The sequence below is a fragment of the Rutidosis leptorrhynchoides genome, chromosome 1 (assembly GCF_046630445.1).
Source record: "Rutidosis leptorrhynchoides isolate AG116_Rl617_1_P2 chromosome 1, CSIRO_AGI_Rlap_v1, whole genome shotgun sequence".
NCBI classification, from domain to species: Eukaryota; Viridiplantae; Streptophyta; class Magnoliopsida; order Asterales; family Asteraceae; genus Rutidosis; species Rutidosis leptorrhynchoides.
The window spans coordinates 71661299-71674056 of NC_092333.1; the positions used below are offsets into that span (position 1 = coordinate 71661299).

Below are 12758 nucleotides of genomic sequence, written 5' to 3' on the forward strand. Positions count from 1 at the left end.
TCTCACTACCATTAACCACCACTTCACCTTCATCACAACCACTTAACCGCTGAAAAAAATCTCCATTTCTATATTTTTCCCGACAAATAACCCATCGAACAAACACTTCAATGGCTGTTATAATTCTGTGCTGCAGTTACAGCTGCAAAATCACCTGTGATGAACTAAACTACTACTATACCTTTTCGTGAATATGCATTAGAAAACCAAGTAAAGGTTATTGACACTTTGTTGGAAACTAAGTTGAAGAATATGTTATTAATGTAAGTCGACAAGTAGATATAGATAGGGAATAAGTGGACGGTAGGGTTGGGGTAATTAATTTACTCAAAGTTAAAGCTTCTCAATTTGATGATACAAAATCCACCCAAGTTGTAGTGCGTATTAAAAAGAAAGGAGGTATCCTTTTTAATAGATAAGAAGGGTCCATGATATTGATAAAAAGATATTTAGGTAGGGTCGTGGTGTTGATATTTGAATCGTTCTCTATATTTATGATCGAATTAGAATAAGTACGATATGATAATGGTGATTAAGATGATAATAAGTGTGATGATGATGTACGATGATGTTCGAGGGTGTCTGATATTTGGGTTAATGGCGGGAACCTTGTTACGGTAATGAACCGAAATCAGTTAAGGATCCATGGATTAATAAAATGTTGGGCTTACTAAACTGTTTTTATGTTGGGTCGTAACTATTGTTATTGGGTCACATGAAAGCCCGACCGATTGTTGTTGCTGCTATCTGACTTCTGTTTCTATTCTAGTTCGATTTTTACAATGAAGTCTGTGAAGAAGATAGCGAGTGGATGGTGTAACGATTACGATTGGGTAATAATGAATACTGATGATCATAAGCGAGATGGTAATGATAATTATGATTTTATGTTCAATAACGATGATGGTGATAACAATAATAATACGATTATGATAATTGATTATGATTATATGATAATGATAATGAGATCGATAATGGTGGTTAGATGATGATATGATTTGATAAAGATAGTATGATGATAGACGATTATGGTAAATTAAGTAGTTTAATTCTAGGAAGAAAAAGGAAGTGGACAAACAAGGGTTAAATGAAATAAAGGTGGTAAGAATTTCAGAAATGAAATAGACAGAGAGATGGTTAAGGATGTTATCAGGTTAGCGGGACGTCGCGGGTTCAAACCCGGACTTGGGCATTTTTTTAAGGACTACTTCATTGAGGTAGTATTACTATTACCATTATCATTATTATTGTTATCATTATTATCATTATTATTATTATTATTATTATTATTATTATTATTATTATTATTACTATTATTATTATTATTATTATTATTATTATTATTATTATTATTATTATTATTATTATTATTATTATTATTATTATTATTATTATTATTATTATTATTATTATTATTATTATTATTATTATTATTGTTATTATTATTATTATTATTATTATTACTACTACTATTATTATTATTATTATTATCATTATTTTCATTTTTTTTATTATAGAAACGATTAAGTAACAAATTAAATAAAATTTTTAATATTATCATTACTATATTATTATTATAATAACAAACAAATATTTTTATATAAATAACTACATTTAATACATATAACATAACTATATTGATATTCTTACTAATTATTTATCTAATGTATATAAAATAGATATATTTAATTAAATTATAAATGAAAACTATAAATTATTAAATATAATAAGTATATCACTAATAATAACATTTAAATTTGTTCGATTACCATTACATGTGTTAATATATATATATATATATATATATATATATATATATATATATATATATATATATATATATATATATATATATATATATATATATATATATATAAATGATATAGGTTCGTGAATCTGAGGCCAACCCTGCATTGTTCAATGTCATCATATGTATTTTTACTACAAAATACAGTATTGTGAGTTTCATTTGCTCCCTTTTTAAATGCTTTTGCAATATATATTTTTGGGACTAAGAATACATGCGCTGCTTTTATAACTGTTTTACGAAATAGACACAAGTACTTGAAACTACATTCTATGGTTGAATCATTATACCGGATATCACCCTTTAAAAAGCTTGGTAGCCTAAGAATTTGGGAATAGACCCCCAAATTGACACGAATCCTGAAGATAGATCTATTGGGCCTAACAAACCCCATCCAGGTTATGGATGCTTTGGTACTTCGATTTTATATACATATGAGTGTACCTGTATATTTGGAGATATTCTAGATGCATTTGTTAATGTCGGTTACCAGGTGTTCACCATATGAATGATTTTTAATTCGCAGGTTATGCGTACTATTTTGTACTCGGGTTACGTGTACAATTATATATCAGAAATCTTGTGGTCTATTAAAATGATGGAATTGAATGTTTATGATAAACTAATGAACTCACCAACCTTTTAGTTGACACTTGAAAGCATGTTTTTTCTCAGGTTTGAAAGAAATCTTCCGATGTGCATTTGCTCATTTAGAGATATTACTTGGAGTCATTCATGGCATATTTCAAAAGACGTTGCATTCAAGTCATTGGGTTCAATAAATATTATTATTAAGAAGATAACAGATTAAGTCATTTATAGATTGGATATATTATGAAAGGGTAAGCATGCCTGTCAACTTTCAATGAAATGAAAGTTTGTATTTTAAAAACGAATGCAATGTTTGTAAAATGTAACATATAGAGGTCAAGTACCCCGCGATGTAACCATATGTTATTGTATTCGTCCTTATGGATTAGGACGGGTCACTTCATGTGGTATCAGAGCGGTGGTCTTAGCGAACCAGGTCTTGCATTACTGTGTCTAACTGATAGTTGTTTAGATGCATTAGTGAGTCTGAACTTCGACCGTGTCTGCATGTCAAAAGTTTTGCTTATCATTTCTAGTCAGAAATCATCTCCTTATCATCTGTAGGAAATTACCTACTTATCATTCCTAGTCTAGACACGTTTTACTGCATTGACTGCATGAATAGTGTATAGACAAAATTCATATCTTAGCGTACCTGCTACTGTAGACTTGCCTGAAATATGCCGTAAATTCCTCCGTAGTCTACAAAATATTTAGTACTATATATATATATATATATATATATATATATATATATATATATATATATATATATATATATATATATATATATATATATATATATATATTCTATGTAGTTAGAATATCATTCAATATTCGAAAATCATTTCATATTGAAAAATCCTTTATTCAATCATACGAAATGGAATTTGCCACTAGTTCAAGTCCCTCGGATTCCGATATGGAGTTTCACCTGAGCTCCAAAAGCAGTGTAACCAGAATGGATCAACAAATCAGTCATCACCAATTCTCGATGAATTGGGGATGGGTTCGTAGTCAACTTAATCAATGGAGATGAGTAGAAGGCGATCCTTTCCACCCACCAACCTGCACTCTTGGAGAAGAATCTGAAGCACTTACCGGCAAACCAGTCCGAAACACCATTTTCACCATCATTTCTCAAATATCTCAACATGATTATATACTATCTCAAATTCGAAACCTTATTCGTCTGCTCGTTCCAACCGTTAACCATCCCAGAGTAATAGAAGAAGTCAACGAAATTCGCGCTCGAGTAATCAATTTGGAGAATATTGTGCAAAACTTACCAGCTTCAGCAACACCACCAACACCCCAAGTTTCAACATCACATGCCTCAACATCTCATTCTGTACCTCGAGTATAATCATCGTTCTACATGACGTTCTACATCATTTATCTTCGTTCGACATGGCGATTATGTAATCTATAATTTTTTAGAGATTATATATTCTTGTTCTAACCGTAAATCATATGAGTTTAATATCATATTAACTCATTAAATCCATGACTACATCTGAAGAAAATATATATGTAAGTATATTTTCATAAAGATTGTAATTAAAGATTCTTTTGTACAAACTGTTAATCGTGAAAATATTTTAACGGGTAGGTAATACTCGAGAAATATTTAGATTTCACATTAACATGTTATACTGTACATTCTTCGAATCCGATGCAACAGTCATTGAACTATCCTACCTACATCCACATATATATTCGTTCATCGAAGAACAACCATTTTTATTCAAATTCAATTTCATAATTCGGATTTTGACCGATCAGAATCCAAATCAAGATTTGACAAGTGGCATAATGAAGAAAATAATGAAAAAAAATAAAATTGATTAGTAACCAATTAATTAACTACGTAAAACTTTAAACCTATACTAACCAAATCTGAGCTAACTGTTCCTAGCTAACTGTTCCTGTATGACTATTTCCTTATAATATACTAGTTTTGGTTGAACTATTGGACTATTGGACTACTATCATTGGACATTTAAAAAGTATTAAAAGAGTAGGAAATATTAATTACAACACTTTTTGACTTAAAAGATCGTAAATAAATTTCATCTACTACAGTTAAATATTTCCTCAAGTTTGCCACTTGATTTCATCTTAAACCTCATTTGTATCTTGATGATTACAATCTCCGTTCAAATCCTTCGAAATTCTTGAAACATCTCGGATTGATAGCCAATGATTCAGTTATGATAACTTTGAATGCTGATGAAGCAGCAAAATTATAGATGGTCTTAATGGCCAAAAGTTTGATGATAAAGAATGAGGTGTTGGAAACGCTCAATAGAAAATTTGATACTGGGAAGCGAATTATGCGAAACTATGAATGAGGCTGTGGACAAATCACCAGGACTAAACATGTACTTAACGAATCCAGATGATTCAGTATCTGCCTAAACCTTTAAACGAATATCTTGCCCCTACTTATTCTAAATTCTTGCGAACAAATTCCTTCATCATCTTCTGATCTTAGAATTTTAAGATATCATCGTATCTTTCGTTATAAATATCTTCGATATTTCTGAAGATACCTTCATCAATATCTTTGTCCGAAATTATCTATCTCCTCGTGCTATCTATGTTGCATCATAAACGAAACTGTTTTAGTTTCTATTCTTCTGTAAAATGTGAGTTTAAATTATGAATGATTTATGGAGAAGTGTTGGGGCTGAAGCATGAGTTAGTATAATATAATGATGCCCGGCCAACGTGATTATATTACAGTAAGTCATGCTGAATTTCTAATGGAATGTGATGATGGTTCACAAATCATACCCTCATCATGTGCCATGTTACATAATTCTTTCATTCTACTTAATCTCTAAGCATATCACGGAAATATTTTCCTTGATATTTTTATTCTTCCGTAATTCCGACAGTTTGCTTATAAATCGTGCGATAACATTTTCTTTCTGATTAGAAGATTTCTTTAAAGTCCTTGAATTCCGGAATTTCAACCCTGACTACGTCAAAAGTCAAAAAGAATCTTATTCTCCCCAGTTCACTATTTTGTGATAGCTTCACTCGTACTCTTTACACAATCGAACTGTTTTATCTATACGACTCAATAATGATAAGACTCTATCAAACTCATATTCGTCATGAAAACATTCTTATTGTTAGCCATGACCACCTCGATCAAATTTCGGGACAAAATTTCTTTAACGGGTAGCGACTGTGACGACCCAGAAATTTCCGACAAAATTTAAACTTGATCTTTATATGATTTTGTCTGTTAGGTTGAGTCTCAAAACAATTTTGAGCTGTTTCATATATTCAATTGACCTTCGACCATCCTCGACGATTCACAAACAATTGTGTGTAAATAAATATATAAATATATATAGATATAATTATAAATATAAGTGTATATATACTAATTTGATTTAATAATATATAATTTAATCAATAGAATTAAAAACATAAATAACATACAGAATAATTAAGTTGCTATTAAAATGAACATATATATATATATATGTATATATGAAATATATACTTAATTAATGATTATATGTATATTGTTATATATTAAAATACTCAATATATGTTATTATATAATAAGTAATTAAAACGTATTACATAAATAATAATATATAAGATTTATAAATTTAATTTAATTACAAAGTAAAAATATAGTTGTTATAATTATTACTTACATTATTATTATGTCAATATTAGTATTATTATTACTATTATAATTATAAGTAATAAAATTCTAATAACTTTAGGGTTACCAAAAAATAGATTTTTTTTAGAAATGATTAAAATTATATATTAGTTATGATTTAAATAAATTATCAGTATTATTATTTTCAAAAATTACGATTTTATTTAATATCATTAATATTGATATCATTCTTATTAGTATTATTTGGATTACTAATATTATTATTATTAATTCTTTTATTATTATTGTTAGTATTTATATTAATTATAATACTAATAACTGTATTATTATTATTAATAATATGGTCATATTTATTACTTATTAATATTAATTATATATATAAAATAAAAATGCAAGAATATATTTCCTATTTCTATCAAATCCTACTCTCCTGTCTGTGATACAGGCTGATTCCAATCAAAACAAAACAAAATTTTTTAGATATCAAAGTTATAAAATGTACGAATCTGTTTCATGTAACTATCACACTGTATTTGATTTGCAAAATTCTTACAAATCACAATTTAATCAAAAGAACAATCCAAGAATCTGTTAGCCATCTCTATCTGTTCTTCTCAGGAAGGATTCTTTCTGTCGACCAAATTGTCACTACAAATTAATCTAAATTAATACTTGTTACAAGTATCAATCACTCAATTCCTTTATATACTTCCCTAATGCTTCTATTCAAGAATCAAAAATAGATATTAAGCGTAAATATTGTTATATGCCTCCATCTACTTTAATTTACCTTGCTGTCTTCTTCCTGGCGAATATTTCTGTCAACAATCTCAATCTTCTTTTATTTTTGTTGATATCTCTTCGGAATAATTCTTCATGTCGACACCTTTCTCCTTATATATGATATGCACATATGTTGCATTAGAGAGAGAGATAGAGATCACCACGAAATACGAGGGTCATTACTCAACAACCACACCTTCGGTTCTCTTGATCGACCATGACCTTCGAATACCATCGAGACCCCTTCTATTCTTCATGATCACCACCACCATCGTACCATCTAAACCCACCTTTACTATCATCACTAATACTGCCACTATCATGTTTCTGTTTAACCTACAATATAACTGAACACCACCTTTGAATCCCATATTCATCACTATTCGATCACTACCTCACCATTTCTTTTTGTGAAATTCGATCACCATCGCCAACCATGATCGACACCAAGAACAACTATCCTCACCATCATCACTACCAAACCCACCTTGTCGAATTGATAATAATCTTTGAGCCAAGATAAACGACACCACCTTCATCATATAAACCACTATTATTAGATCACCATCATCGGCTATGTAAACAAACTACCACCCTTGATCACCACCATGTGTAACCGTCACCTTTCTTCACCACCGAACACCCATTCCTTTTCTTGTTCGATTACTATCACAACGTCTCATCACCACCTTCTCTCACTACCATTAACCACCACTTCACCTTCATCACAACCACTTAACCGCTGAAAAAATCCCCGTTTCTATATTTTTCCCGACAAACAACCCATCGAACAAACACTTCAATGGCTGCTATAATTTTGTGCTGCAGTTACAGCTGCAAAATCACATGTGATGAACTAAACTGCTACTATACCTTTTCGTTAATATGCATTCGAAAACCAAGTAAAGGTTATTGACACTTTGTTGGAAACTAAGTTGAAGAATATGTTATTAATGTAAGTCGACAAGTAGATATAGATAGGGAATAAGTGGACGGTAGGGTTGGGGTAATTAATTTACTCAAAGTTAAAGCTTCTCAATTTGATGATACAAAACCCCACCCAAGTTGTAGTGCGTATTAAAAAGAAAGGAGGTATCCTTTTTAATAGATAAGAAGGGTCCATGATATTGATAAAAAGAGATTTAGGTAGGGTCGTGGTGTTGATATTTGAATCGTTCTCTATATTTATGATCGAATTAGAATAAGTACGATATGATAATGGTGATGAAGATGATAATAAGTGTGATGATGATGTACGATGATGTTCGAGGGTGTCTGATATTTGGGTTAATGGCGGGAACCTTGTTACGGTAATGAACCAAAATCAGTTAAGGATCCATGGATTAATAAAATATTGGGCTTACTAAACTGTTTTTATGTTGGGCTGTAACTATTGTTATTGGGTCACATGAAAGCCCAACCGATTGTTGTTGCTGCTATCTGACTTCTGTTTTTATTCTAGTTCGATTTTTACAATGAAGTCTGTGAAGAAGATAGCGAGTAGATGGTGTAACGATTACGATTGGGTAATAATGAATACTGATGATCATAAGTGAGATGATAATAATAATTATGATTTTATGTTCAATAACGATGATGGTGATAACAATAATAATACGATTATGATAATTGATTATGATTATATGTAATGATAATGAGATCGATAATGTGATCGATAATGGTGGTTAGATGATGATATGATTTGATAAAGATAGTATGATGATAGACGATTATGGTAAATTAAGTAGTTTAATTCTAGGAAGAAAAAGGAAGTGGACAGACAAGGGTTAAATGAAATAAAGGTGGTAAGAATTTCAGAAATGAAATAGACGGAGAGATGGTTAAGGATGTTATCGGGTTAGCGGGATGTCGCGGGTTCAAACCCGGACTTGGGCATTTTTTTAAGGACTACTTCATTGAGGTAGTATTACTATTACCATTATCATTATTATTATTATTATTATTATTATTATTATTATTATTATTATTATTATTATTATTATTATTATTATTATTATTATTATTATTATTATTATTATCATTATTATCATTTTTTTATTATTATAGAAACGATTAAGTAACAAATTAAATAAAATTTTTAATATTATCATTACTATATTATTATTATAATAACAAACAAATATTTTTATATAAATAACTACATTTAATACATATAACATAACTATATTGATATTCTTACTAATTATTTATCTAATGTATATAAAATAGATATATTTAATTAAATTATAAATGAAAACTATAAATTATTAAATATAATAAGTATATCACTAATAATAACATTTAAATTTGTTCGATTACCATTACATGTGTTAATATATATATAAATGATATAGGTTCGTGAATCCGAGGCCAACCCTGCATTGTTCAATGTCGTCATATGTATTTTTACTACAAAATACAGTATTGTGAGTTTCATTTGCTCCCTTTTTAAATGCTTTTGCAATATATATTTTTGGGACTGAGAATACATGCGCTGCTTTTATAACTGTTTTACAAAATAGACACAAGTACTTGAAACTACATTCTATGGTTGAATCATTATACCGGATATCACCCTTTAAAAAGCTTGGTAGCCTAAGAATTTGGGAACAGACCCCCAAATTGACGCGAATCCTGAAGATAGATCTATTGGGCCTAACAAACCCCATCCAGGTTATGGATGCTTTGGTACTTCGATTTTATATACAGATGAGTGTACCTGTATATTTAGGGATATTCTAGATGCATTTGTTAATGTCGGTTACCAGGTGTTCACCATATGAATGATTTTTAATTCGCAGGTTATGCGTACTATTTTGTACTCGGGTTACGTGTACAATTATATATCAGAAATCTTGTTGTCTATTAAAATGTGGAATTGAATGTTTATGATAAACTAATGAACTCACCAACCTTTTGGTTGACACTTGAAAGCATGTTTATTCTAAGGTTTGAAAGAAATCTTCCGCTGTGCATTTGCTCATTTAGAGATATTACTTGGAGTCATTCATGGCATATTTCAAAAGACGTTGCATTTAAGTCATTGAGTTTAATAAAGATTATTATTAAGAAGATAACATATTAAGTCATTTATAGATTGGATATATTATGAAAGGGTATGCATGCCTGTCAACTTTCAATGAAATGAAAGTTTGTCTTTTAAAAACGAATGCAATATTTGTAAAATGAAACATATAGAGGTCAAGTACATCACGATGTAACCATATGTTATTGTATTCGTCCTTATGGATTAGGACGGGTCACTTCAGATGACACCATTTTTTTCGGGTCGTGGAGTGAAGGAAATATTCACAACCTCATGAAACTCCTAAAGTGTTTTGAACTTACTTCCGGTCTCAAGGTTAACTACCATAAGAGTAGTCTAATCGGGGTTGGTGTTGACAAAATTGAAGTAGAAAACATGGCTAGAGCATTTCATTGCGAAGTTGGTACACTTCCATTTATTTACTTAGGTCTCCCCGTTGGTGGTTATATGAAAGAAGAAGTTAATTGGAAGTCGGCAAGTAGTAAATTTGAGAAGCGTCTTTCGGAATGGAGAGCTAAAACAGTGTCATTTGGTGGTCGGTGCTTAATAGTCTTTCGTTGTACCACTTCTCGCTCTTCCGTGCACCGCCATGTGTGATCAAAAAACTTGAGAGTGTAAGACGTTCTTTTTTTGGGGCGGGTCGGGGGGTAAAAAATCTAAAATTTCGTGGGTCAAATGGGTGGATACACAATTACCTTATGGGGAGGGCGGGTTAAATTTGGGAACACTTAATGGCAAAACATGGCCTTGATTGGCAAGTGGTGGTGGAGGTTTAAAACCAAAACCACTTCTTTGTGGGTCAAGGTCATTTCGAGTATTTACGGATCATCAGGCGGTCTTTTGTTGGATGACTCATTTCGTATTGATTCTTACAAATCGGTATGGAATGAGATCCTAAAAACCGGTAATAACTTTAATGCACTTGGTCTTCCCTTTCGGAGTTTTTTTGTAAAAGATCTAGGTGATGGCGAGGCTACTTCCTTTTGGAAAGATGTTTGGATTGGCAATGAAGTGTTAAAAGACAAGTTCAAAAGGCTTTCGAGATTTGATAATGACATTAATGCATCAGTTAAAGATCGGGTCATTTGGGATGGGGCAAAAGGTGCGGGTAATTGGTCTTGGGCAAGAGAACCATTCGAGCGAGCAAAGGATGAACTAGAAGGTCTAACCAAATTGATCTCGGGTGCAGTTTTACATCCGGAAAAGAAAGACGCATGGAGGTGGGCACTGGGTACTAATGGGTTGTTCACCACAAAAGCACTTACAGATATGATTAACTCGGGACTTTTAACTTCAAGTGATTCAAATTGTGAGACCTTACGTAACAAACTTGTTCCAAAAAAGGTGGAGGTATTTGTTTGGAGAGCAAGGAAATTACGTCTCCCGGTTTTGGTGGAACTTGACAAAAGAGGGATTGATCTACACTCGGTTCGTTGTCCGCTTTGCGATGAGGATATTGAAACGGTCAATAACTCACTAATTTTGTGTAAGCATGTTTTTGCGGTTTGGAGTAAAGTTTTTGATTGGTGGGGGCGGGGAGGTATACCATTTATTAATGTTGGGGACCTCTTTCTTGATACGGGTCGGGCGAATTCTTATAGGAGGAAAATTATATGGCAAGCGGTTGGGTGGGTGTGTTCCTATTTAATTTGGAAAAATCGAAACCAAAAGGTCTTAACAAATAAGAGTTGGAATGTGCCGATAACCCTTAACGAAATTCAAGTGAAGAGCTTCGAGTGGATCGCGAAAAGGTGCAAATCTCAAGTAATCGATTGGCACAATTGGATTTATAACCCTCAAATCTTTATTTAATATCGATTGGCACAATTGGATTTATAACCCTCAAATCTTTATTTAATGTGAATTGTAGCTACTGTGTTCGTGTGACATTCTGTCCAAGTAGATGTACATAGGTGTGTCAAGCAATAGCTTGTTTGTTATACTTGTAGTGTGTTTTAAATGCTCCTTCTTGAGCATTTCTTGAACATATATTTTATTTTCAATAAAAGCATTGCCTTTCCAAAAAAAAAAAAAAATTTATTTTATGATGATTGTGTATAAAGTCATATAGCATTTGCTTAAGGCATTTTAATGCAAATCTGCAGTTTTTATGAAAATATGAAGAAAAAGTTGATGACATCAACTCATACATGATACACATAAGATCTCATATTATTTTTAGAATTTTAGCGATCTAAAAGTTCACAATTCAAAGTGTTAAATTGTAAGGTCATTTTCTTGCTGTTTTTACATTTTGCTCCCACCATCTTAATGCCATAGTAAAAAAAAAAATTTTTTTTATAAAAAATCCAACTAACACGAACTCCGCAACCCTCCACGAATACATAAATTAATGCATTACACATATATATATTTGTCTATTTCAGACCTTAAACTTCTAGTCTCATAATTAAAAAGGGTGATGATGCTTACAAGAATTGTGACAAAAAATGAACTTTAATTGAAACAATGTAAAGTCCCCTATACTTTAGTGCAAAACATGTTGATCTTCAATCAAGTGGAGTAATCTCATAATTATGAATTATATATATATACTAGTACTAGGTTTATGAGTTCATCAGGTAGACGAAAATTGTAAATATATATATATATATATATATATATATATATATATATATATATATATATATATATATATATATATATATATATATATATATATATAGGGGCAGGATCCATGGGGAAGTAACCAATCGGGGGAAAGCGGGGGGAAGCAAAATTTTATTTGTTTTTCCTTTTTTTTTGGAATTTTTTTTCCGGCATCAAGATCACACGAAAATATGAACATTTAGAAGAGACACTTCGTGATGAATGTTATTATTTAGGCGGAAAAACGATTGACAAAAATAACATTC

The 12758-nt window shown here is 30.9% G+C and overlaps 1 protein-coding gene across 1 annotated transcript; it reads left to right on the forward strand.

The window, feature by feature from the left end:
* The first annotated feature begins 10623 nt into the window (after nucleotides 1-10623).
* On the forward strand, nucleotides 10624-11694 carry LOC139883561 (uncharacterized). The gene has a single exon (XM_071867751.1). The coding sequence runs from the start codon at nucleotides 10624-10626 to the stop codon at nucleotides 11692-11694; it is 1071 nt and encodes a 356-aa protein (XP_071723852.1).
* Nucleotides 11695-12758: the final 1064 nt, after the last annotated feature.

What these genes read in the sequence shown, in the direction of transcription:
- LOC139883561 (XM_071867751.1), top strand. Translation starts at nt 10,624, where the DNA reads ATGGCCTTGATTGGCAAGTGGTGGTGGAGGTTTAAAACCAAAACCACT.